General features: G+C 39.3%; 3 protein-coding genes across 4 annotated transcripts; 2 read left to right on the forward strand and 1 right to left on the reverse strand.

Annotated features, from left to right (window-relative positions):
* The first annotated feature begins 47 nt into the window (after window positions 1-47).
* Window positions 48-25,760, forward strand: LOC110049607 (adenylosuccinate lyase-like). 2 transcript variants are annotated; one of them, XM_020755410.2, is made up of 13 exons: window positions 49-235; window positions 310-513; window positions 1,764-1,808; window positions 2,658-2,737; window positions 3,287-3,458; window positions 3,991-4,128; window positions 4,493-4,562; window positions 8,437-8,584; window positions 9,239-9,329; window positions 10,570-10,659; window positions 11,294-11,470; window positions 11,765-11,868; window positions 25,619-25,760. In XM_020755410.2, the coding sequence occupies exons 1-12, from the start codon at window positions 53-55 to the stop codon at window positions 11,849-11,851; spliced, it is 1,485 nt and encodes a 494-aa protein (XP_020611069.2). In that variant the 5' UTR covers window positions 49-52; the 3' UTR covers window positions 11,852-11,868; window positions 25,619-25,760. The 2 variants fall into 2 exon arrangements, with proteins under 2 accessions (XP_020611071.2, XP_020611069.2); XM_020755412.2 differs by lacking the exons at window positions 11,765-11,868; window positions 25,619-25,760 and adding an exon at window positions 11,596-11,667 and having other exon boundaries at window positions 48-235.
* Window positions 12,505-19,110, reverse strand: LOC110049609 (neo-calmodulin-like). Its single transcript, XM_020755413.2, has 2 exons — window positions 18,438-19,110; window positions 12,505-14,847 (listed from the first exon to the last, which is right to left on the reverse strand). Exons 1-2 carry the CDS (start codon window positions 18,707-18,709, stop codon window positions 14,604-14,606), a joined length of 516 nt encoding a protein of 171 aa, XP_020611072.1. The 5' UTR covers window positions 18,710-19,110; the 3' UTR covers window positions 12,505-14,603.
* Window positions 22,059-27,024, forward strand: LOC110049626 (neo-calmodulin-like). The gene is made up of 2 exons (XM_020755430.2): window positions 22,059-22,834; window positions 25,619-27,024. The coding sequence occupies exons 1-2, from the start codon at window positions 22,548-22,550 to the stop codon at window positions 25,818-25,820; spliced, it is 489 nt and encodes a 162-aa protein (XP_020611089.1). The 5' UTR covers window positions 22,059-22,547; the 3' UTR covers window positions 25,821-27,024.
* Window positions 27,025-27,926: the final 902 nt, after the last annotated feature.

Raw genomic sequence — 27,926 nt, forward strand, 5'->3', positions numbered from 1 at the left:
AGGTATGGAAGTCCACAGTTTTTTTTGAAGTAGTTGCTGGGCAGAAAATTTTATGATCGCGGTCTCATTGGAATCCAACATGGCGGGAAACATGGCGGGAGATTCAGTTCATTCTGTGTATCGAAGCCCTCTTACAAGCCGTTATGCTAGTCCTGAAATGGCGTTTAACTTCTCCGAGGACAAGAAATTCTCAACATGGAGAAAGTTATGGCTTTTTCTAGCGAAATCCGAGAAGGTAAAATTTGTTGCCTTTCGAAGAACAGTTCATACACAGGATTTCAGTGGAGTTAAACGATTTTGACTTTGTAGATGCTGGGATTAGATATCACAGATGAGCAAATACAGGAAATGGAAGCTAACTTGACGAATATAGACTACAAGCTTGCGGCTTCTGAGGAGAGGAAGCGTAGACATGATGTCATGGCACACGTGCACACATTTGGTGTATGTTGTCCAAAGGCGGCCCCCATTATACATTTGGGAGCTACCTCTTGTTATGTTGGCGATAACACTGTAAGTTATTGTACAAAAGTAGTTTTAGGGCCTAGGGCTATGGGTCAAAAAGTAAGTAACAGTGGTAGGAGATGGGAGAGGGAGAAGTCTTTTTTTTGGGTGGGGAGAGGGGGTGATGGAAGGGGGGGGGGGGGGGGGGCTGAACTTCCCCATTCCACTTCCAGCACCTTTTTATTCTGGTTCCTGCCGGTTTATTGCAAAACGTTCTCTCCCCCAGAGACTGCTCTCTGTTTGGTCAGCACCAAGAAACTACTGTGTTGCAAAAGCCATCCAGGACTGTAATCCTGACCAAAAGGAGCACAGCTGTGAGATGAGAATGGCAAAACACCAAAAAATCATGCACTTTTGTTAAGTGTTTCCGTTATTTCTCCTGGCTCCTGGCTCATTGGGAAATTATTAATTCCACTTCCAGCCTTTCTACCTAAATGTGAGATCCATGTCTCCAGACTATTAACCTAGCATATCAGTCAACATGTTGCTCAGCAGTAACTGGCAGCACTTTCTGTCTATAGTATAAAATATCTTAAAAGGAGAACTTACTGTCACCTTCGGAATCAAGAGCCATTTGACTCTGAAGATGACTTTCACTCGGGCTGTCAGATAACTCATCAGCAACAATGTCAATAACAGGCCTTTTCAGGACTACCCTGACTCAGGCAACCATGTTAGACCAACCTATGATACTACTGTGAGGCTGTCATTAAGGGCTGGTAGTCAATCTCGTTTCTAGAGTCTTTGTTTCCCTTGACTAGTGGTCGGAAAATGAGAGCTCTGGGAGCAACCATTTCAGGTGTGCGCTATAGACGCAGACTACACAGTGAAATCGGATGGGCAGAATTCAGTTATTCAAAATGGTTGCTCGCAGAGCTCTCATTTTCCGACTGCTGGTCAAGGGCAACGAAGACTCTGGGAACGAGATTGGCTGGTAGTCAGATAAAACTGCTGGCTATAAAGTTATTCATGGTCAGCCCGCTACTTCTGATGATAAATGATGTCGTTATTATAATACCATTGAAAAAAAAACCTTTAATGTATCCCTTACACAGTTGTGGGTCAAAGTCAGTGCATATTTAGACATGCAGAATGATTCCACATCAATGTTAGCTTCAAGGTTTGTGAGCAAAGTTTGAGATTGTCATACACATTACCCTGATTAGTTCCCTTGCATAGTGTCTTTGCTGAAAATTCTCTCTGACTCGGTCAAGAAATACCTCTTGATTCCTTAAGACATTTTTTAAAATCTTTTATAGGACTTGATTGTAATAAAGGATGCTTTCGACATCTTACTTCCAAAGGTAACCAAGATACTCTTGTGTGCAATTTAATTGCACACTGCTTCAATACTAAGTTTATTTCTTCCAGGTTTGGGATTCTCCTTACTGTATTTGTTTAATTCACTGTATTTATGAAGGAGAAAATAGATTATAATCAGGGAAAACTGAGTTTAATTGTTGCTATTCTGAGATCATTTCACTATCTGGTATTGAATAAATATTGTTATTAAATATTGTACACATTACCATAAATCGAAGACAGTGCATTATTTGGTATAATGGCACCTTCTGTGGTTGGTATGACAAGTGACTGGCACTTCATATACTGAAGAGTCTTGGTACGTCCCTTTTTATGTAGGCTTTGTTAAGCTTCACTTATCTTCTCAGTGCATTGTATAGTAGTACTAGATAAGACTTATCATTATTGGCAGGTTAATTTTTAACTTGGCATGTGACCTTAAGCCTCCTTACAAGTCTTGATAGTATTTGCTATTTACACAAGAGTATTGGCATACATTATCTGACTTTAAACATCCAAGTTAATATTGGTTGGCACACTAACACAGAACTAAGTGGCAAACATAGCCAAAAGCATGACAGTAGTCACTTCCAGTCTAAGACTAACTAAATAACAAGGAATGTCTCCCAGGTTTATCTGCTGTTAGTTGCAACACAAGCATCCCCATATTTGTGTTATGAAGGCCTGCCACGTGGATGGCAAAAACAATTGAGTATATACATGTATTTTGTGGCACAACAGTTTACTTTTATTTGTTTTTTCCCAATTGTGGTCAGTACAAGACGCTGCGTATTAATGGTTACCTTTGTGTTTCTTTTGCTCTATCAATACAAATTTGTTTTTACTTGAAGCTTGCTAGGTGTATAGAAAGGCTGTCAGGCTTTGCAGAGAAGTACAAGTCAATTCCCACTCTTGGCTACACACATTTTCAGTAAGTGAAATTCTCAAGCAGAAGTTTTATGTTAGACTTTGAGATTGCAAATCTTACCAATAGTTTGGCTAGGAATCCGAATGCTTGTAGTGGGTCATAGAGCTGTGGCCTTTCAAGTGCATTGTATGAGCCTATCTATTGGATTTTCTAATGACATTTAGAGTCCCATTGTCTCTTGTTTTTCAAACATACAATGTTAGAATATTATGAAAATATTAAATATTCAGAAGTATTAAAATTTGTTAAACATAGTGTTAAAATATTTGTACATAATGATCATTTATGGCCTGGGAATGATATGTGTGAGGGCCTAAATTACATTTATTTTTGTAGGACATAATTCTGTAAAACAGTTGAATTTAATGAATTCAAAATATAATTTGACAAAACTGTGGCTTGTTATGTCTTTTTTTATTTGTACTGAGTATTAGCATTGTACGTAGTCTATAAGAATGTGAGAGATATTTGTGTTCAATCATGTTTGTCTCTCCATGTTTGTACAATCCTCATGTGAAGTATGGAACTGATCATGTTACCTCTTCTCTACAGACCTGCTCAGTTGACTACAGTAGGAAAGAGAACTTGCCTGTGGCTGTCAGATCTCCTTATGGACTTAAGAAACCTTACTAGAGCTCGGCATGATCTACGATTCAGAGGAGTGAAAGGCACAACTGGTACCCAGGCTAGTTTCCTTAGTCTTTTTGATGGAGATCACGAAAAGGTAACTATTACATTGCCTTATTTGTACTTCAATAACTTAACAGTGGTTTGTTTTGACTCTAGGGACATGTGAGGTTTCCTGTTTTAACAGTCTACTAGGTTTGTAGCTTGGCTGACATAGTTGTGTTTGGGATCTTTTCTTTGGGGGCAAGGCACTTAACTCTCACAGTTCCCATCTGCACCCAGCTGTAGAAATGGTTACCAGCAAATTTAATGCTGGGAGGTAACCCTGTGGTTGGGCAGCATCCCACCAGGGGAGAGGGAGTGGAAATACATATACTCCTAGCTGCTGTCAGAATGTCACTGAAATCAGGATGGGTTCTGGCAAGATAGTCTTTCCCTTTTCTCTAGGTATATGGAGCCAGGGTTGGCTGTTTTTGTGGTTAACTCAACTCGGCTTCTTTGTTGCGCACTATTTAAAGTGTCAACATTGTGCACTATTTACAGTGTTTACACTATTTACAGTGTTGAACTCTGAGCATCTACTGTAAATGGCCAGTTACAACTTTTTTCCCTGTCTTCTTGTTATGTAGGTGGAAAGACTGGACCAACTTGTTACAGAAATGGCTGGTTTTCAAAGCCATTACATTGTCACAGGACAAACATACACCCGCAAAGTAGACCTGGACTGTCTTTCAGCTCTTGGCAGCCTTGGGGCTTCTGTGCATAAGGTTATGTTAATATCAGTTAAGCAGATCTTATTATATAAGATCTGCTTTAATCTTTAGATTGGTGGTTAAGTGGTTTTAGTAATATTTTGATCTTGGTATTCAAGCCTAGCCCTTGTATTTTTGACAGCAAAGCACTATTGCATGTGCTTGCACAGCATCTCTCCTTCACGCTGTTGAGCCCTCTATAGTGCTTGTTTTGTATTCATGTCATGTAATTTTATTATGGTTACACTAATAAAAAATATGCAAGCACTGTAGAGTAATATTATAACTCCACAGTGCTTGCACTTTATTTTTTTAATGTTGTTATATGTTCAGATTTTGTATCATGCAAATTCACTGACAGATTTTTCTCCATTTCTAGATATGTACAGATATCAGGCTTTTAGCCAATCAAAAAGAAATTGAAGAACCCTTTGAGAAAGATCAAATAGGCAAGTACCATGTAGACCATAGTTATTTACTGAGCTAAATCAGTCTGAGAAGATTTTATCTATGTAGTGCAAAATGAGGAGTTCAGCTTGAAAATGAGAGTTTAACCTTGCATACTGGGGAAAGACACCCATGGATATATAGGTAACAGAATCTCGCTTTGTGGGTGCAGGTCAAACTAAGCTGTACCAATTACATGTAAGAGGTAAGCAGTTAAGGGGGTGTTTTTGAACTCAATTTCCCAAAAGTTCATTTTCCCATTTTGTAGGAATGGAAAAAAAAAAAGAAACCAAAAGAAAAAAACAGAAAGAAAATAAAACAATTAAAACAATGAAAAATAAATAAAAGGAACATGGGAATGTATGGGACTAGACATTGGAAAGGTTAATTAATTCAAGATGGTGAGAGTGAAAGGATTGATTCATGATGAATGGGTGGAGCGTGTTTTGACGCCTTCAAATATGTCCAAACTAACTTGAGATGAAGGCCTAGCCCTCTTCCATCAGGCATTGCAGTGCAATTTACAATTTACAATATGTCAAAACGTACTAAGATGTTGAATGATTTACTGTACAAAATAAGGTACGTGATTTAAGTATAATGAGTTATTGCTATCCAGACATTCATGTCAAAACCATCGCGGAGGACTCAAGCACTTGTTAGTACACCAATGGCTTACGAGATAAATTGCAACATGGGCGGGCAACAGCAGTTACAGAAGCAACAACATGTTGAAACGGAAAAAGAGAAAGTGTAGCTGAATTTACTGAAAGCCCAAACTATTCCCTGGGCCTGATGTCCCACGTCCAAACTTCCAACAGGGCAAACGAAGCGGTCAGGGCTTCAGTGATGCAGCATCTCGGTCGTATCATGGGCGATGTTCGGAAAGGCTTTGAGAGGTTCCGCGATTTTTGTACAATCATTCGACAAGCCCCATTTACCGTCCCACCTCGTCCGTGTAGAATACAAGTTTACTGACACCCAATTACGAAATCACTTGGCACTAATGTGAAAAGTTGATCCAACTACTGGAGACAAATGTTGAGTGCTGCTTTATTTGGATAGGGAAATTTCCCAAAGTAAACCGAAGAAGACTGACAAGTCCAGACAGTCGTAGAAGAGGCGGCTACCCCAAACCGAAGACGCGAGAGTCATCAGTATTAGCTTGCAAACACCGTGAGTGTGGGCATGCCCGTTCCCAGAGACTGCGATCCCAACATGCTTTAGAAACTATACTTGGAACATTCAGACCATTATATCACTTTAGAAACCACTATGCAGGAGGGTGGGTAAAAGGTCACATCTAGTGAGCGTTTGACCAAACGATGACACAAACTAAAATAATTGACATCTTGAAAGTCGATTTTATGGTAGAGTTTCCAAAAAGAAGAATCAATATCGTATTCTCGTTTTCTGTGGAGTTATAGAATAGAACACTCGTTAAAGTTTGCGCAAACTCGAAAAGGCTTTAGAAATACTTATCTGCGGTTCGTGATTGGGTAAATTCTAACCTAACCCAACCCTTCTCATGTCATGTCATGTCAAGTCATGTCATGTCATGTCCAATCGTGTCGTGTCGTGTAGTGTCGTATCGTGTCATGTCATGTGTCATGTCACGTCATGTCATCTACAGGATTTTTCAGTATTCACTCAGTTATCAAAATGTACGATGTGTAAAGTATCCAAACTTGTTTAAAGTAGGGAAAATCACGTGTCAATAAAAAAGCGCAATACCACGAAATGACGTCACACATTTTGAAATGTTCGCCATCTTTGATTTCCGCAATTTTTTCAAATAATAGGACAGTTCCAAAATTTATTTTAAAAGTTAAAAAAATATGAGGATACAAGGATACAGAAAATGTAAAGAATTTGGAATGTACTCGTCATAAAATACATACTTTTCATTAAAACAGAACCTTAAGCTTTACAAAAGTCCACACTACGTACGCTGGAGAAATTTGAAAACGCAGCTTTATTTCTAGGGTTAGGCCTACCGTCCACACTAATCCGCCTCGAAAACGGAGCTTTTCGAAAACGTTCTTCAAACCGGAGGAAATTGAAAACGCCGGCTTTACGTTTTAGTGTGGCCGGAAAACATTTTGAAACTGGCTCGAGTAATCCAAAGTCACCGGTGCGGTGATCGATGCGTTTTTCAACTTATCCGGCGTAGTGTGGACGGAAAACATTTGATACGTTTTCAGAGTGAAAACACTTTTCCGAATTTCTCTGGCGTAGTGTAGACTAAGAAAACTAAAGAAAAAGACTAAAAGACGAAAAAGAAAGATTGAACTCACCCTCGGCACAAACTTTATAGGAGTGATAAGAAAGTTTACGGGTGCACATTTCCTTGTTATCGCGAATTGCTTCCTGGGTAATTGTACTCGGTATATTAATATGAAACTTTTGTCTTATTTCTCTGCAAATTGCTCTGTCATTGATCGGTTGAAACATAACTATGGTAGAAAGAACTTAAGGTGTGCGCTAAGCGCCTGCTTTGTTTGCTATGTGTACAGTTGAGAACTAGTCTTGAGAATCGAAATTTCACATCCTGCGCTGGCGTAAACCTCACGCGTAAACCTTTTTAACGTTTTTACGGACAAGTCTTTAAAATTTTTCTTTCGTTTACTTACCTCTTTCGTCGTAATTTAACTTTAGCAAGAGCTTTTTCGGAAATATTTTTCGTTGCCCCTGGACAAGTTCTTTAGATTGCCGAAAACTCCGCAGACAGGAATGCGAAAGGTCGTCAAACGAATTTGTCGTCCACTAAGTAGATTATTACGTCATAATTGAACTTGAATGAAGTAAACAGTTAAAGCGCGCGCGAATAATGATGCCATCATATTATTGGTAGAATCTTTCTCCAGTTTTTTACCTCTTCCTTGCCCATTTCTCATTTATTACTGATATCCTACGTTTTGCGAGGAATCATGGCACGTTCTCTGTTTGAAACTAGAAACACTATATCAGGATCGATTGCGGGATTCATGTTTATTAGAGTTCTTATCAATGCGGAAATAAGTTATATTGTCAGCTTGTGGCTGCCTTAAAAGTGAATGTTATTTTACTGACCTTAGTCATCGTCAGCGTTTGTTTTTCGTAACCAATCAAAGGACTCGCTCGCGTATAGAGGTTCTATCTTATGGAACACTGTTAGTTTTAATGAACATGGAGTTTCACAGCTAAAGCAGAGGAAACTGAAACGATTGAAAACAAAATGTTATTTTAAAGATTTTAAATTCAACGTAGTGTCCGCCTCAAATGTGCGGCATCGTGATGACAATTTTATTTATATTTGAACGTTTTATAACGTGTAAATATTGTAAATATAGATCAGGTTCTTATAAGGTCAGTAGTTTCTAAATTTTTACTTATTATCACGTTGTTATTAGGTCTTTCTTTTATTTTATACACGACCCCACAAGCTTTTAGCTTTGAAACTCATCGTGTTGAAATAAAGGCTTCCTATCCTAACCTATCCTACAGATTTCCCAGCATGCCCACTTCCCCGATCTCTTTCAACCAAATCCGCCGCATACCTCTGTACTTGGTTACAGATACTCGTCTAACGCCCACTGTCACCTTTTTTCACTTCCATACATTCCCAGACGTTCCTTTATTTTTTTTTATTGATTTATTGATTATTTATTTCATAAATGAACTTCTAGTAAACTACTGAGGTACCTATTGAATTCTTTCTGACAAGAGTTCATGTCGGATTAATACCCTTAGGAGGTACCTGAGTAACTTTGATAGTGTTCATTTTAGATTTAAACACTGTCTTCCCTCCATGCCTTGTACCTCGTGTCCATTTTCCCTTGCATGACTTTTTTAATTGCTCTTTTATTAATGTATTTTTTTGTGTGTGTGTTCAAGGATCAAGTGCAATGCCATACAAGCGTAATCCAATGAGAAGTGAAAGATGCTGCAGTCTTGCCCGCCATTTAATGGTGCTTGTAGGTGATGCACAGCAGACCGCTGCAACACAGTGGCTGGAAAGGACACTGGACGACAGTGCTAACAGGTGATGTACAAGACCTAATAATAAAACGAAAAATTTGAAAACATATGAACGTGGGCGAGACTTAGTTCATCGCACTGAACAACTTGTGAAGGAACCGTGGTTTAATTAATAGCGCGCTTGCTGGACTCGAGATTGAGAGCTCTGATTAAGGGACCTCTAAGGTTGTTTCCGGTTTCGGTAACGAGTGTTACAGCAAATATAAAACATTAATTAGCCGCTTTCTTATGGTCAGTCTTATTCGGTCCATGAACTTTGTTTTCTGGATATTGAAACTAAAGGTTGGGGAAAGGACAGGAATTTTTTTTTACTTCTTCCAGGGTGGCAACCACGTCACACGAAACTGAAATTTATGTACAGAATGAGCTGTTGGACTAGCAAACTTACTTCTTGATCAGTGCTTGAATTTCGTTAAGGCACAGAAAAGTATTTTGCAAAAGGAAATTCGTTTAGATTAGGGGTTCGCCCCAGTCCCTGATAGATAGATAATCTTTATTTAAACACGGTTTAAATAACCTCGGACCTCCCTTGAGGTCCGAGGGAGGTCGTACTGTGACCTTGCAGAAACATTATGGTGCCAATTACACTTCTGGGCGGAGGTATAACTAGTAGAAATCGAAACATGTAAATAATCACTGAGAAATCTCTGTTTTGCAGGAGAATAAGCTTGGCAGAAGCTTTCCTTACAGCTGACATTATACTTAGCACTTTACAGAACGTTTCAGAAGGTTTGGTGGTTTATCCTAAGGTAAGAACAAACATTCTTCAAAACTGAATCGTAATTTATGAACGGAAGGCATTTACATCGAGAGGTAAACGAGATACATAAGAAAAGCCTCGCTCTAAAGTGACGAGAACTCTCGCGTGTTCGTGATAATTTGTGATTCGGTCAGAAAAACCGCATGCTCTTAACGCAACCTCGTATCTGGAGTCTTCGTTTCCCTTTACCAGCGGTCGGGAAACGAGCGATCCCGGAAAGATCTGATTAAAGTCCGAAATATCAGACTTCAGGTGGAACTGCGCATGCCTGGCTGACAGACACGTGGGTTATTCGTGACACTGGTGTTCTACTTTCGCTTATATCCATTGTTTTTAAAACCAGTTAAAATCGAGCCTGTAACGAAACTTTCGAGAGTCGCTCGTTTCGTCAAGCTTGCACAGTAAAGAACGAAGACTCGAGGAACGAGATTGGCTCCTAAAGCTACTACGTTTGTTTTCATCTAACGCCCAACATTTGCGACTGATGAAAGGCTTTTTCCCGAAAGGTCTTTGAAAAACACCACACATAAGCACTTTTTGTAAACTTTATTCAGCTGCTGTTCATTTAACACTCGACCGACTGGACTCGAATAACCAGACGTCTTTGAATGATACGTCGCCGATGGAACAATTGAGAGTGTATCAGTTTTTGTCGTTCGTAATCTTTCACGATCGTTCCTGATATTACTCATTCTTGCTTCCGTTTTACGTACACAAGAGTTTTTGTTCCCTTTTAGTTTACTTTTGCTTATTTATGTTTTTTTTTCTGTGGTAATATAATGTGCGGTGCATTTGGTGACTTGGTTTATGACATTGCTCATTCAAAAACGATCGAAGTGTTTTTCTTACTCAAAACTTGAGGCAAACACATGTAGCTGACGGGAGGCGCGGGAAAACGTGCGCCAACGAGTTAAGATTAGTTCTGGTCTGACTTCTGATTGGATGACAAAATGGCGCGCGTTTTTTAAACCAACTGTGTAGCGTAGTGTGGCGCAAAACTGAAGTAAATGCGAATGACTTTCGAGACTCAAGTTAAAACCGTTTTAAGTAAACATTAATTGATTGTTAATTACCTTTTATTGTGAATGGCATTTGAAACGTGCTATGTTTTGATTATTCAATTTTTAGACAACCAAGGAAACAGGCAAACGAAACAGACAAATGGGCAACGCAGCAAACAGCGCACTGAACCTTTTTTAACCATCTCTTGTGGTTTCTTTGCTCTGCAGGTTATTGACCGCCACATTCGTCAGGAGGTACCGTTTATGGCGTCTGAAAACATTATAATGGCAATGGTGAAGGCCGGTGGAAATAGACAGGTATGTTTATGCAATCGTGATCGTAACGTGCAGGGTTGCGCAGAGAGCAGGGCGGATGGCGACTCCTGCACGGCAATGTAAGCCTGGCCTTCCCTGGTCCTTCCGCTCGCAGATCCAGACCAACATGTCTTTGAATAGTCAGCTAATAAACGGCTTCCTTTTTGGCTGGTCTAGCATAGGTTTGGCGGGTTGCAGGATGCAGGAGGATGAGAGTTAAAATAGAGTCGGGATGCGATGCGATATTGGCGGGATGGGGGATAAGAATACTCCAGCATAAGTGGGATTTGCTCATTTTAACAGGCAGAATGCGGGATAGTTGTAAAATTGACGGACGGCTGCGGGATGGAAAACAAAAAAATAATACGTTATGGACGTTACGCGGAGAACTGCAATTCTAACAACGCGGAATCGGGATAAATATCCTGAGTGGAATGGGATGGCGGGATTAAGCCAAAAATAGTGGCGAGATGTGGGATTAAAAAAGGCCATTTTAGACCCTCTTGCTTAGGCCTAATACGCGCTCTTGTTGTTTCTTGACCATTGTTGTTGTTTTTTGAAGTTGCTAGCTCGTGATGCACTAAGACAATCAAGAATAATTTTTCCTTCTCATGTTTTTCAATTTTACATCTGACAGGATTGTCACGAGAAGATCCGCGTTCTGTCCCAGGAATCTGGAGCGGTTGTCAAGGAGCAGGGTGGAGATAACGATTTGGTTGAAAGGATCAAGAACTGTGAGTACTTTGCTCCAATTCACAGTCAGTTAGACGCCATCTTGGATGCCAGCACATTCACAGGACGAGCACCACAGCAGGTAACTAAGGGTTTGCTTTAATGGGGGAGGAGTGAGGAGCACGAAGACTCAAGCTTAAGGTTAATGGTGACTGGCTAGACCCAATTGCACCAAACTAACGCCCTGTTTTATTGGTCCCACCACAGGTGTCCAAATTCATTATGGCTGATGGTGATTGGCCAGACCCAATTGAACCAATCTAACGCCCTCTTTTGTCGGTCCCACTAGATGTGTTCAAAATTCATTAAGGCTGATGGTGATTGGCTAGAACCAATTGTTCCAATCTAACGCCCTGTTTTATTGGTCCCACTATAGGTGTCCAAATTCATTAAGGACGAAGTCCAGCCTGCATTAGATCCCTTCAAATCAGAACTGGGCAGCAAGTCTTCCATTGATGTATAGGATTTTCAATTGCCTAGGTACTATAATGTAGCTTGTAGCTTGCCATTTTTAGTAAGAGAATAGTTTATAAAGTGTATGATGTAGCTGAAATGGCGGGAAACCAACTGGTGGGAAATGCGTTGGTGTAGTATTATTTAGCTCTATTTAGCTTTATTACTTTTGCCAGTTGATGTCAAACTGGTGGCAAATTGCTAGGAACTAGTAGTATATGGAAAGTGTTACAAAATTCGTTCGTGTGGAACTGTTCAATGGAAAGTTCGTGGAAAGGTTTCCTATAAAGGCCATGGTTTAAACTCTCTCCTTAATATTGCAAAACAACTAGAAGCTTGAAAAGATGCCCAAACGCAAAATCTTAGGTTTAATTTCTCCCATCTGTTTTAGAAGGTGCTCCAAAATATATTTGTTGAGTTTACATGTGTTTTGGAGAGCTGTAATGCTACTGATTCTTGGTACCTGTTTCTAGATTACGCTTGTAGCGCTAGTTGAGAAATTGTGAGAGGTTTGTATTCAATAGTAATTTCTCTTCGGTGATCAATTTGTTTATTTCCTCGACATGCATGCTTGGTCCTGTATGGATATCTCGGGAGAAATTAATTTCTGATCATCTCTTGTAAGCTTTTGTCGTTATCTCACCGAGTAGACTGACACGCTAATTCTTCTGTTAACACTCTTAAGTTTATTTTATTGCTTTACATTACAAGCTTTGATTTTGTTATTTAAAATGTAAAGGAATGTTGTACAAACAAAAAATATTCTGTGGCAGTCATTTTTAAAATAAATGCATAATAGCGTCATTATGATTTCGCGAAGCTCAAAGCATAACTGCGTGAAATTTCAAAGTAATGCGAGTCATCACTTCTGAACGTCGGAGTTCCTGTTATTGTTCCACCTTGCTAAATCCTTACAACTAAGTATACTGTAATTTAGGTACATTTTTCTGCTCAAAATTATGATGAAATGAAAGACATTGTTTCTTTAATTCTCCTTTCATTCGAGTATACTTCCTCGAGTTTCTTTTTAGCGTCAAATCCTCGCTTATACAACCAGGAATTAGCTGACGAGGTGAATGAATTAACTGACGAGGTGAAGAAATTAACAGTTAGCGGTAGAAGCCACCACTCCTTTGAGATCTTAATTCCGTGGGTGTTTATAAGCGAGAGTCAACGGTATATGCGGTAAATTAATTGGTTATGTTGCTTGGATTCAGTTGCTGTAGTTTCCGTACCTTTTGGTAGAAAAAGGTTGGTTTTGGTTGTACACTACACACATACAGTGTATAATAACAAATAGTAACAGAATAACTGTTGCACTTTCCGTGGAAATCAGTTGGTTTCAGAAACCCCGGTTTTATAACGTGTTACTTCTTAAAAGAAAGCAACTAAAGAAATATAAAATGGTACAAATTGATGTCCCTTTTCAGAGAACGTTCAAGACAAATGATCATGAACAGCGAGAAAACACGTCATGTCGACCTAGCAAGCTATGAATTACATTAAAAAGGGTTATGTAACATTTATTTACAGAATTTCAGTTGCAGAAATAAAGCTTTTAAAAAACGTTACCCATAGAAAGTATGGCCCCAACTTAGACGCCCTTGATTAAAACATTTCAAATCAGAGTGTAGTATCAACATAATAAGAAAGAATCTCTCACTCATACTTTTAGTAGGCCCTTCCTCGAAGAATACGTTAAGCGAATATTAACAACAGTAACGATTGTAACCGAAAGGCAATTTTTATACTTGATTGGCATCTTCCAGGCCACGCCCCTGTGTACCAAAACTTTTTATTGCAAACGAACAGTAAGCGCAGAAACTCAACTGATCATCGTTTCTTTAAGCTGGTTTTTACTAGTGCATAAGCATGAGCATAGGCCGACACACACTGACGCAGTAAGATGTTGATAATTAACGCCTTTTGCTTGGAAAATCTCCTAACAAAAAGGTGCTACTTAACAGAGCTACGTCACGGTTTGTGCCTAAATTATTCAAGTTCGCCGTTTTTAATCCGTGTTAATCTTCTCCATCCTTCACCATCCCTGTTCCTTTATGGTTGATTATTATCTCTTTGGTGTTTTTCTATCTTAGTAAACTATTATGTATTTTCAGGTTTCCTTCAATGTAAAGGTGAGTTTGAAACTGGCCAAAATAACTCAAAATACCGTGACTAAGCTCCTTACTGCTCCCACTGCGCCTGCGTGCGTTGCATATGTTTTATGCCTATGCTTTGTGGTGCACGTGATGTTTCTGATGTTTCTCTGCCTACTAAACAGATATTTTCCAAGTTCTCAGTCATATTGCAGCGAATGACTCGCACGTTTGTCAAAGATTCAGAAGATAGGCAACTAATTTTCTTCACGATTTTTCTTCTGTTGAAAGATATGAAACATTCCCATATTGTTTCAACTTGGTAGCCAACTGCTTGAATTGTTTGAACCAAAAAGAACTTCTTAGCACTTTTCTCTTTCAAGCAATAGACCATTTTACAGTTGTTTGAAACGTAACCTAGCCTCTGCATGAAAGCGAGGTTTAGCATAGAACAGAACAATATATATTTGAAAAGTAACGAGGTTTTTATCATGGCAAAGTCAACTCTAGCCTCGTTTCTGTTCAAAGGCCTGACCACTGAGCACAAAACTTTAAAATGAGCTATTCGGAATGTTGTGTAGCATTTAAAAAATTTGTGTGACATAACCCCCTTTTTAATGTGACAACTCAAAAACGAGTGAACTTTTAAAAAAATTAAATTGTAAGTCATGTACGTGTATCTTCCTTTGTGAGGTCCTCTTCAGGGATGCACATGTTAGCTTCCGGGGCCTCTCTGTCACACTTGAAGAACTCTACAAACTCCTCCCACGAGAGCTGACCATCTGCATTTTTGTCAAACATGCTGATGAGTTCTTCCGCTTCCTCTCGGCTCAACTTCTCGCCACTGTTGCACACCACATACAGAAGTTCATCCGGGGATATGTAGCCGTTGCCATCACGGTCGAATTTCCTGTGAAATGACACAAGTCGATGATTAGTCTTGTTCCCAGGCCCTTACTGAAGGGAATGGGGCAAGGCTCTTAGTTGGAATTTAATAGGCCATTTGCACGATCTGGTTGCATGGTACGGAATTAATTATGCTTGGACGCAAGTTACACAGTGGGACTTCCAAAACAAAGGAACTCGTACCAGTCCAGCCCGACTTTCCTTTGTTTTGAAAGTCCCACTGGGTAACTTGCTTTCCAGCCTAATTAATTCCGTACCATGTGACTAGACTATTCACAGCCCTTTATTTTCTCGTATTTTTATTTGATCGTACTCGGGGATAGAATCACGAGATAACTGGACGCCAGCGCAAAACGGAAGACAAAATAAAAAAATCTCTATTCTTCTTGCTCGCTTCGCTCGCTCTTTCTTTCGCGTGCGTAAATAGAGAGGCTGTGAAAAGTCTGCATGTGACCAGATCGTGCAAAGGGCCTATTAATCGTCATGTGGACCGGGGTAATATGGCCACAATGTTTTTTTTCTCTGTCTAGATTCGCCACGAGGTTAGGCTTCTTGTTTTAGTCTCTCGAAATTGAAGTGCCTACAGCTGCTAGTAACATTATTCGGAGCCTTAAAATTGTACACGGGTCATTTTTTGCCCAATTTTTGTCATTATTTAAAGTACAATTCGTCATTACGGGCCGACTTCACAGTCCCGAGTTTTTAGCTGATCTCAATGAGAGCGGAGAAGACGATTCTAATCAGCTTAAGAAACACTTTGTATATTTTTGGTCGGCAGTTTTTTTCTCGAAGTCTACCATTTTTAAGGAAATTGAAAGGATGTTGAATATTTTGAAAGGGCTTCTCCATCCGTTAAGTCCGTTAGGGAAACAATTCGCCTTGCCGGACAATTAACACCAGTGTGTCGGAAAACGGTAAATTAAAGCAACCTCTATCTGGACGGTAATCATAGTTCCTTGTATAAGTACAGTCTTCTTTGCAATTATGAAAACGTTTTACCTAATAACGTTCAAGGAAAATTTTTAAAAACATGCCGATAACCTACTCATGGTTACAATTTGGTCAAGAACGTATATTTGTGATAATTAATAGGCGAGGCGTTTTCTGATAGCGACCTACTCACATACAGGCGTTATGCGACTGTATTTCGGAGAGGTTTATTGTTGTAACACCTTGATTCACGTTTTGATAATATAAGGATATTTTCCAGACTAAAAAGGAGTGAAAAATGCCTGGGAATCTAATTTCAACGACCACCAGGGAGCCGATTCTGTCGTCTCCTAATGCATATCCTAGAATTTGTTAATGAAATCCGAAATTCTTATCACCCGTCTTATTTACAGTGCACTGTTATGGTAACGAGTATTTAGACAATGGGATATTTGCGACTTTTATAATATAAGGTAAATATTATTGTAAGCTGTTTTAATTAGTTGCGCTCCGGATTTGTGTGTATATCCTGCAGGTAATCGCGGAAAATGAAAAAAAAAATCTATAGCAGAACCCTAAAATAGCGATATCCTTCATGGCTGTCACTATATTTAAACGCGCAAGTTATGAATAGCGCTGCAAATGTTCCATGACCGGCGGAAATGATCTTGAAACTGGAAATTATCTTAAAAGAAAAAAAGAAAACGGGTTAAGGCTTTGAGTTTGGAGTCTCAAATTTCTTTATTATTTACTCGAGATTTTTCTCAAATTTATGACGATCGACTTGTGTATACTTTTCGGAATTTGTCTTAAGTTCTTTCGCAGATAATGCTGCTCAATTAACACGTTCGATATTCACAATTCAAAGCGATTCGAAAGCAGGTGCGAATTCCCTGCAGAACCTTGCAGCGAAACACAGATAAACAGCACTTTGCATAATCTGTAGCTTTCGTGCTTATTTTATGAATGATTGGAAACTAACTTTCTTACTGAAAATGTGTTCTCGTGTCGAGAGCTGAGTAACAGCGGCACTGCAGTTTTGCTCTTTTCATGTAAACAGAGTTCCAACCGCTTAAAGCTATTTTTAGCCTGCGCACACTGCCTTCTGTACTGCCGGAAAAATAAAATATCGATGGAGCTTTGTCGAGCTTGGCACAAGCTAAAATGTGTGGTACTGTTTGTTTCTTGAAAAGGAATTCTATATGAACCAGGTGAAGTTATAGAAGCGTCTTGCTTTTCGGATGTGTATGTTGGTTTTGCAGAAACGTTATTTATATATAACTTAAATATATTTATATTTTCCCGTTTTGTGTGAATTTGCTAGTAAAAATAGAAGTGTTAACCACGGGTCACCACTGGATTCAAACTAAAGCCTCCAAAATTACCAAATTTTCGACAAGCCAGCGACTAGAGTGTTTTAATTTATTTTTTTCTCATTTGTTGTCATTTTTAGACAAAAAAGAGTGGAACGAATTATGTAATTTGTTGCGACGCTCGCAGAGGAGGTTAATGTGCTTATTCTAAAAAAACCCATCTGTCAAGTTACTTGGCAGGTGGATCCAATGCAAACGAGGCCGAAAAGCTGTGTTTATTTATCGTTGAGCTTTTCTAGTTGTCAAGCAGTACCGTTGTCACACAAGCTACTGCTAAAAACTAAGCTCGAGGCAAATTCGCGACGAAGGCACTAGCTAACGTAAAGGCAGTTTTGTTTCCTTTTTCACCTTTGCGTGAATTTTCCTAAGTTGTCGTTGACATGTTGCAAAGATAAATTAGTTATCTTAAAAGAGGACTGAAAAAAAAAAAAAGAATATTGCAATCAAATGCAGCTCGCACGTGCATACATTTTAATTTATATTTTCGGTTGAAATATATATTTTTTAATACCCGAACTCCTAAATATTATGTCCTGACTTAGAAATTCAACTAGAAAGGTCAATTAAGCGACTTCCTCCCCAAAAGGACAGAGATAGCATCTGGAGAAGAAAAACCCCTCAGCTTTATTTATTTCACCATTTAGTTATAATATCTAGATTTTTTTCCTATCTGTATATTTAAGACGGCTAATGCTGCTGGTGGGAAATGAATCTCGTAACAGCTTGCGATAACTTCGGTATCGCCCACCGTTTTAAAGGGCAAATGAGCTAAAGTTGAATCCATGATTTAGGGCCAACAATGAGCCAATATTTGTCGGAAGGTTCGTTCGTGATGAAGGTTTTTCATTAGACAAATTTAAGCGCTAGCTAATTTAAGCTGAATCATGTTGAGTCAGACGTGTCCGAAACCAGACACGAAGAGCTAACTGCAAGCGCTGAAGTGCACAAGACAAAACACTGAGTAGAAATTACCCACTCCGTCGTATCGTATTTTTAAAGTACCTCCAAGCTAAGTGTAAAGGCTGATGTATTATTTTTATTTTTCTTCGAAAGCTGACTTTTGAGTAGTCTTGCTGCTTAAAATCAAAGGATGGCCAATTCGACCATTGGTAGATTTTACGGTTGTGTTTAATAATCCGCAGAGAAAATATATTCACAATCATGGGGCGTTAGTGCAGTGCTGATTTTCAACACAGTTTTTTTTTTACGGAAATAAAAGGCTAAATCCGCTTGCAAACATACATTAAAAAACATTTGGAAACCCTACAGTTAAAAAAATATTCATACTCACTTGAAAGCCTCGCGAAGAGATTCTTCGGCATCGTCCTTGGTGCTTGCGTCAAACTTTGCTAACATGTCAGCAAATTCTTCAAAATTAATTTTATCTTTTTCGCCCTTGTTGGCAGCTTTAAGAACATCCTCCACTTGACTGTTGGTCGGGTTGTAGCCTAGAGAGCGAACCGCCGTTGGAAAGTCGTCGCTGTCGATTTCTCCCGTCTGGTCGCGGTCAAACACGGTGAACGCTTGCTTGAAAGACATCTGTTTCACGTCTGCGGCGGCCATTTCTCGATGAAGGTCTCGCTTTATCTGTGCTGCGTTCAACTGCACGAGAGAGGCACGAAAAGGTTATCGATTCAGCTGGTCCTCAGATCTTTTAGTTGTTTTTTTTCGCGTCTGACAACATTTACAATACATAATTTCACTCCTGAAAAGCGCGCATGTTGATTGGCTCAGAGCAACTCACGAGTCGGGCGCCAAACGTGGTCCGATAACACAGCAGTAAATGACGGGGCATCCGCTTCTTGGGATCAAATGGCTGTTTGCATTTGCAGTTTCACTCCATAAAATGCTAAAAATACTTTGATTGTCAGCTGTGACAGTCCGACGAGAAGTAATTTGTTTAATTTTATACACTTCAACAGGCCTTAATTTATTCGCATCGGACCCAAATTGCTCGTTTTGGTGTCCGCATTGTACTAGCGTGTGATTTGTTTTATACCATATTTTCAATTTAGACCAATTGCGGCACTAATAAATTAATCGATCAGGGTTGAAATTTCTAAATGAAATTGGCAGTTCCAACTCAATTTGGTAATACCTTAGAAGGCCCTTCGTGTTTTTAGCGGCTGCTAATGGTTGAACCTGTTTTTGCCAGTCACAACAAGACATAACAGCGACACCGAAAAGAGAAAAGCAACAGAAAAAAAAGTCGAACTCTTCTAAAGCCGAACTTTCATCTAGCCGCCGAATTGGCACTTTCTTATAATAGTTAATGTTCTCTGTGCTTCATTAAAGGGATAATTTTACAGTTCGCCATTAATTTAACAGGACGGATCTTGCCATCTGCTTGACAGCGTAACCAAGCTATTTTTGGAAAGAAAAGCTCAGTTACGGAAGAAGACGGAATTAATAAGTTTTTTCGTGGGTAACATTACTCATAACTGTTTTACAAAATATTTTCAGCGTTTTACTTTGGATTAATATGCCTTCTTCCTTTTAATCAGCATATCTCACACAATTAATATTGACAAAATCTCGCACAGTTCACGTCTTTCTGGTTTCCTCGACATACAAAAGATAGTGTTCGAGTTAAAATATTAAGTAAACATGTCTATTTTTGTGTTAAGCGAATAAATAATTAATTACGTTTATTTGCCTTTGGGGAATGCCAAGATGAAAAACATTTTGCAGTTAATGAAACATTCTTTATTCCGTTTGTCAGTTTTCAACATAATATTTAATTTTGCTGTTTGTGTTTTTCGCTATTATTTTATTACTTTATTGCTACTTCTTGGTTTCATTTTCTCTTTGTAGCATGCCGGAAAGCGTATATACTTCTTTGAAATGCTAGAAAGTTTTTTCAGAATAACTCCAAGACTGAGAAAGGCTAAAATACCAGAAAATGCTTAAAATATCCCATATTCACATCCGAAGGCAACCTGAAATTTTCCATCCCCAGGCAGTGTTGTTGACGAGTACATCGCTTCAGAATGATTTTGTGTTTTAAACTGATAGAAAGGACATTTTAAGACTAAATCGTTAAAAAACAGGAATGTACATCTCCAGCCGAAAAATTATTATAAAAAGAGTTGAAATTTTGACACAAATTCCACCTGACTCGGCTACACTCTCAGCCGGCTTTGCTAATTTTATGCGTTTTTTTACGACGATTCTTATTGATGTTTTACGCATACATTTCGTCAGTCTGTCCAAACGCTACTGTTTAACTTACCTAAAACGCATAATATATAGAAATTTCATAACTAACTAATTGCGAGACCACCAAGAACAAACAAAATTTGTTCTCGGTTCTTCCGGCTTCACTAACTCCTCGGCGTCGCTTAACAAATAGCCAACTGATCAACCGCACAGTTTCTATCCAATTTTAATAATTTGTTTGTTTATTTACAAGGTTGTTATTTATAGCGCAGCAGTGCAAAATACACTGGGACTTAAAGCTCATTTTATTTTCAAAGTCCCTGCCCTTTAGCTTAATTCTTTTCTGATGCAAATCCTTATAATGTTTCGCCAAACAATTCAATTTCTCCTATTTACATTGAAGCTAACATGGCGAAAACTTGAGGAAATTATCGACACTTCTCGAGTCTTTTTTCGTTTTTTTTTTTCTTGAATGCATGCAAATTTCTGTACAATTTGTTCTCGAAAATCAGCTGGGTGTTTCTTTGCACGTTCCGAACTTACTTGATCTTATCCTCAGAAACAAGTGACTGAATCTTAGATGAGAAACTCTCCAAACTGATTACTACTCACTCCTCTTTAATATGAGTTGTGAGAATCTAGTAATAGATCAAACTTATTTTCTCTAGGTGATGATTTCTTCACTCTATTACCTTCCTGTTTTACGGTATATTGATATCTTATAGAGATTTACGATGCTGCACTTTACCTTGCCAGCCCTACCCTCCCGTCCTTCATTCCAATTACCATCTCTTATCCCGCATATTAATGACAAAGCATCATGATGACGCTACATTCTGTACAGATTTTGATTGGCTAAAACTCTTCAGCTGGTAGGTGGAAGTCCCCATCTTTGGTTTGGGCGCGAGAAAAGACCTTTGGAAACAAGGTTGCCTTCATTCTTTTATTGCAAAGACTTACCTTGTGCTCGTCCTGATCAATGAATCAGTTACGGATCGCTTTGAGTTTTCTCGCAATCTTTTCTCCAAGAAATGAATGAGCCCGCAGTGTTTTGTATTCACAGTGGTTGCTAGGCAACATACCTGTCGTGACAAGTGCCTGTGATAGAGTACTTTTAAGGTTCCCTCGCTACCTCTTGTTCTGTTGATCAATTTATCCACTGTTTTGGTTTGGTATAATGAGTTAAGCGCGCTAAACTTGATATTCGTTGTGATAGCAAGATCACCGTGATAGCAAATCTTCTCTAACATCTCCCTAACAACTTTAATCATGTCCATCTATTACAACAAAAAGAAAGCAAGTTTTCAAAGCACGTTTTCGCATTTGAATGAGTCACCTGATCATTTTTACTCGCGTTTTATCCTACAGGTGAATCTGCAGTTTCGTTTAATGGCAGGCAATATAATCTGCCCAACTTATAATCTGCCCAACTTATAATCTGCCCAACTTATCAAGCCATTGTATTTCCAGTTGTCATGGAAATTCGCGCGTCATTTAAGGTGACAGCTGTCACAGTAGTAATTCTGTCTTAGAACTGTAATTGAAATTGAACCTCGAGTAGGCTGTTCTCAAAAACCGAGATTAAAATGCTTCACTATCTGCCTGCACGCTTGCACGCCATTGTGTTGTGTCCTATTATGAAATACAACAGGAGATCGTCTGCTGAGTGTAGTTAATATCAACCCCTGCCTACGTAGTTCCTTTGCTAAATTAAACCATTAAAACGCGGCGCTTCGCTTTATCAGCCCAACAATCCATTGTCTGAAAGCCTCTATCGAGATATTAGCTGTTTACTTGGTTTTGAATATAGTGGTGCCCCGTGGGCTGTATGTATCGCAAATATTTTCTATTTCAATCGGCGGGCGATCATCCTGAAATGACCTAGACAAAAACCACTTCGGGCGGTTGGTATGGAAACGCTGTTGATTATAGGATCGCTTGTTAGTTGGGAATTTCCGAACAACACCTTCCGCCTGAAGGCAATGCGTTTTGTTTTAATCTGGCGCTGAGGATCCCTGGCACACTTTAAAACTTTTCGCTCGGAAGAAAAATTGTTTTTCTTCGATTTGCTCTTTAGGGAACGCAGAGCATCTTTAAGGATTTTGAGAATAGCGATTTCTGGTTTGTAACGCAATTAGCACGCAAGAGTGATACGACTTGTTAACTGCCCTCTTGTCGGCGGCATTGGAGTCTCTCGCTTCCCGCATCTAACACCGATGGTCTCAGCGTTCGACGCGACGCGATGACGGTGGAAATATCGCAACTCACTAGCGAGGAACTGCACATCATGCGAACGGCTTTCAACATTTTTGACAGAAATGATGACGACCAAATCGATCAGGCGGAATTCGGCAGCCTGATTCGCGCCATCGGCTTCAACGCCAGCAATCACGAAATTCAGGAAACCTTGAAGAAATTTGACAAAAATAAGGACGGGGTGATCGATTTCCAGGAGTTTATTTCCATGGCGAAACATTTCGAGGGTTGTTCAAAGGACGACATGGAACAAAATTTGAGACAGGCTTTTAGGTAAGAAAGAAAGAATTCTCTCTGACTCTAGCGTTGTAGTTTCCTTCTCAAAAACTACTATAGTCTAAGTTAAATATCAGTGTAAACTTTACCTCACAAAATTCAACCGTCAGAGAAAAATGCATTTTATTTCAACATATGGCAGCAATTAATTGCGCTGGGTAGGATCAAGCGAAATTACACAAAGGTCCTGTCGTTATTTTATCTGACTACGATGACAAAGTCGCAATTTAACTTCTTTCGTTATTAACTTTGTATCTTTTTGCATTCGTTTCTTAAACTACACTGAGCACTGGATAGTAAGGCGGCTTGATATTGAAAGCGAGCCAAATATTGGCTGTTAAACCACATGATCATTACTGTGAAATGTGTTAAAACCAAAAGCGCAAGAAATTAAACTGCTCAAGAATCAGTCTGAATTTGAATCAAAATGCTCGCTACAAAAAAAAGAAACATTTTCAAATAGGTTTTGCGTTTTACACCGCGGTAAAAACGCCAAGTTCACAGACACATTAAGGATTTCAAACAAACCTGCTTAAAGGCCATGCGCCATAAAAGCAATTTGAAAAGTTTTGCATGTCAAGCACTGGCTGTGAATTATACGACTTCTCATATGTCAGTATACTGTCGCATAATTATGCCACTGAACGCAAGTTGAATTTTTGAAATCCCTGTCGGGTATATGGATCTTTTTAAAACATTTATTTGTTTTTTAATTCAAGTGAATTTATGCACTGAAGGATTTTTGGTTTGTCCGGAGAGTAACAGAAGAGTTCAAAACGATTAAATCGATCACAAAGTGAAACCTTATCCGACCAGATACAAGTGTGAATTTTAAGTACTTCATCCCTCCTCGAAGTGGATTGTAAACTTGATTTGAAACGCCTACACCGAAGTGGTTTTTTTCTTTGAACCTTTTTTGTTAGAAGTGATAGAAAACAAGGAGTGTATTCAAATTAACGACGGAATCATTCTTAATATTGCGTGTTAGACTTCCGCGCCACCTGCCTCCGCTAATTTAGCCATGGTTGTTTTTCAGTGGAGGGGGCATGGGAGGTCTTTGATCATCAAGAAATACAACGTTTCGTACGAATCACAATGTTTTTGTAATTTTCTTATGACGTACTGGCCAAGAACTGATACGATACGGGGTGCATGAAAACAGCAAAAGTGATTTCCAAAAAAATTACACTGTAAGGAAAAACAAACCTTAAAGACAATATCAACTCCCACATTTATGTACAGTGTTGACGAGTAATGTGCTTTCCGCCGACGCACTTGAAAATTTACAGGAAATTTCGCGATATTCCTCACCTGTTTATTGCCAAGTTAACATCGGAGTTGTTTTAAATGTCTGCAATTTAATATCCGTATCTAGTCTTTGTGCATCCCTTGTAGCTTGTTTACACTTAGCCGTTAAAATATACAATACGGTCATGACATAAGAAACCGGAAACTTTGAACCCCTCAAACTCCTGTCGTAAAGTAATCATTTTAATATTGGGAATAATTTCAAGTGCCAATTTCAAGGACGATAATTCAAAACTACAGTCATGGTTCAAACAATACAACAGATGATGATATATTGGTGTGAAAAGCACCTTTCACACCGAAGGAAACTGTTCAGAGCTTTTCACACCTTGTAAGAAATGAAGAGGCTTTTATGCAATGATCAGTTTAGGCAATACTGTTCCGAATCCTTAAGACGACGGTTTTTGTCCTCCTTGCTGGAGGTAATATTTTTCCTTTGTTGTTGGTTCTGAGAAACCAGTAGTGTATACAAATGTCATCAACTGTCTGCTTCGGTCAGGAGGAATGTTATCTTCATCGCTGTCGAGGCTTAATTTGAAATGTGTTAAACAATTATTATGAAATGCTTACCTATAAGAAAACCAAAAACAACTTTTTTGGAGATTAACTGTTGTTGAAATGGTTTCACGGGACAAAGTAACCGTGTAACCGTATTTTAATAACCATTTTCACGTTAACTTCAGCTGTAAGTTTTCTCATTTGCATTACAATACAACCGTGCATGAATGTGAGGCAATTTTAGGCAGTCTTGTAGTATCAGCCCGAAATTGCCTCGCAACCTCGTTCCCAGGGTCTTCTTACTCTCTCTTCTTACCGCTCCGTGGAAGAAAAGAGACCCTGGGAACGAGGTCTAGTTCTCTTCATCAAGCCACAGACATTCGCCTGCTTTGGCCGGCAGCATGCTCTCTAAAAGCAATTTCTAGGTTACTGTTTACAACAAGTCTTATTCTAGAAGCTTCAAGCACCACTACAGAAGTGCAAAAGCTTTTTTCAAATGTTATCTTAGAAAACTCTTCTACCAAAGTCGTCCCAGAGTTAGGGCGGGGTTGTTAATTTATCCCGCATTGAAGTTAGTAGGTGGAAGAAATAGTTCTCATTATACACGGAGAGTCGGTGATGGTGATGAATTTCGAGGGGAATAGGGGGCTGGTGGAGGACTGGTATCCTTATCTTTTAAGATTTTCTTTTTGCAATGCATCCCAAATATGTAGTAGAAGACTCTCAGGATTAAACCATATATGAAACCTTTCCAACCTGAGGAAAGACATAGGAACTACGCGACCCATATCTAAAATTTATTTGCTCACTGCCTGTCTTATCCTGTTTCATTGTCACGCAAAATACTTATTTCGCGTGGGTCGCGGATCAGTTTAAGCGAAATAAGTTTTTTTAAGCATGACATTTAACGTGGAGGTTACCAGATAAGCAATTTAAGTCCTCCTTTACAATGGCCTTTTGTTGTTGTGTCCTCAGGGTGTTTGACCGTGACGGAAATGGCTATATTTCTGCTGAAGAATTGCGTTACGTGGTCACCACGTTTGGAGAGGTGCTTACTAACGAGGAGGCGGAAGAACTGATCGCAATGTTTGACAAAAATAAAGACGGTCTACTGGAGTATGAAGAGTTTGTGACCTGGGCTAAAAATTCTTTGGCAGACTATCTCAAATCTTTGTAAATACTTAAGTATTCCCTTACCACACCTTTGTAATGGCGGCAGAGGTCATCTTCGAGGTTTCATTTTGTATTTATCTGATGTCATATGCTAGAATAAAACTAACATAGAGCGTGCAAATAGACCAGAGCGGTTTTGCTGTTGAAGTTAGTAAAACCAAACCCCAAGGAATTACAATGGCCAATCATAACAAACTTAAGTAGCACGAATAGCCAATGAGAACACGAGGCAAATCCAAGTAATTGGTGCCAAGCGCGGGAAAACCCATGTGACCAAGTCGCGTTTGGGTTTTGTTTTTGCGTCTGATTGGTTGTTCAGGTGATGCGAGATTTTCGAACTAATCGCAGAGCGTAGTAAAGGCGACACTTGCGTGAAAACTGTATACTGTAAGATTGACTAGAAAATTAGCAATAAACCAAACTGCAGAAGAAAACCAACCTCGTTCCAAGGACCTTTCTGAAGACATATAGCCATGGGAACGAGGTTGAAAATCAGCCCAAGTGACATCACTACTTGTTTTTATAATAGACCAATTTCGATATATTAAAATTCAGCCTAAAACAATAGACCTCAGCACGGGGCTCCGGGGAATAACTTAAGAGTTTGTGGGGTTTATTCCCCAGAGCCTCGTGCCGAGGTCTATTGTTTTAGGCTGAATTTTAATATATCGAAATTGGTTTATTCTTGCCTCTCGTGCTTTATTTTTTCAAAGATTATCGCGAAAATAAGGGTGAGGCAGTTGTCTGGACCTTCAGCAGGTTTTTAAAACTGCAGTTGGAATGGGATTCTAGACGATTACAAGCTAGACCACCTTTGAGTAACCATTAAATTAAACCATTAAACTACCTATTGTCCGACTTTACAGGGATGTAACTGGATAGTTTCTTGAATGTGATCCTCGACTAACAGTACATGATTAGATAACTGTTGGTATCAGTTTACCAAGAAGAAGATGGTGTGTTTCCCCTTGTCCTCGCCACCGCGAAAAAAGGAGGGAATACCAGACATTATCAAGATACCTCTTGTCCCTGTTGCAGAACGAGGCCTTATGCTGAATGTTTCACACGAAGAGGAGCAGTCTCGCGTTCGCTTACAGAGGCAAAAGCAAACTCAAGGAAGTGGCCTGATGTATTATAACTTATTATGTATACTCAGTTATGTTCCACCAAATTATCTGAACTTCTTTTAAAAGCAGTGTGTAGCAGTTCGTGAGGAGGAGTAGTATTTGTAACTAACAAATCATAAACGTTGACTAGTCAACATAAAGGACTTTCTAGTGAAGAGAAGGTCGAGGTATTCCCCTTGTGTTAATTCTTTTTGCTCCTTTGTTCCTCGTCTGGCCAACATTCAATCTTGGCTGACCCCGAACACTTTGCTGAAACCGAACCCTGGGCCAACCCACAACTCTGTGCATTTCATCATGCACTTCCAGTCAGCGCATCTCCAGCGTTCCGTGTCGGATTCCTCTCCCCTGTCCCCGCGTTGTTTTCGTTATTGTACTTTCCCCGGGCGTCAGTTTTCCGTGAGTCATGTCGTTTGACACTTTCGCTGACAGACAAACACAATTGCGATGTTGCTTTCGATCAGTCAACATTGAAGTAATCTGCTCTTAACAAATGATGAACATTTCGAAACTGGACAGTGAATTTTAAGCACGTTGGTTCATTGTTTATCAGACAACTACAAATCGAGTTGTTACCCAGGCAGTAAGGCCTGGGTTTAAATTTCGGCTCCGTTTTTTTTCTTTGCCACGTTCAGTCACAAATCGCCGTCTCGTCTCTAAAGCGAATGCGCCACCTGTGCATGCTTACAGCACATGGAATTTACAGGGGTTGTCGTCGAGAAAAGTTAGCACGGATTCCATGATTTCTAGGGCGATGAAATCAAACATAAACGAACACACCGTTCAAGGTAGACCAACACTAAAGGACGTTAAGCGTTTTCGGAACGGGTCGCTGCAAGCCGTACGAGAGATCAATTTACGAGCGAACATTTTGAGTGAATCATGAATCATGTTATACCAAAGGAGCCATCAACCGAAGCTATCAACTCTTCAACTTGATAAAAAGCATCTTCAGAAGCGTCTTCGTATTTTTAGACGTGATCGTG

Source organism: Orbicella faveolata, unplaced genomic scaffold (assembly GCF_042242905.1).
Source record: "Orbicella faveolata isolate gen_17 unplaced genomic scaffold, um_ofav_v1 contig_2, whole genome shotgun sequence".
Lineage (NCBI taxonomy): Eukaryota > Metazoa > Cnidaria > Anthozoa > Scleractinia > Merulinidae > Orbicella > Orbicella faveolata.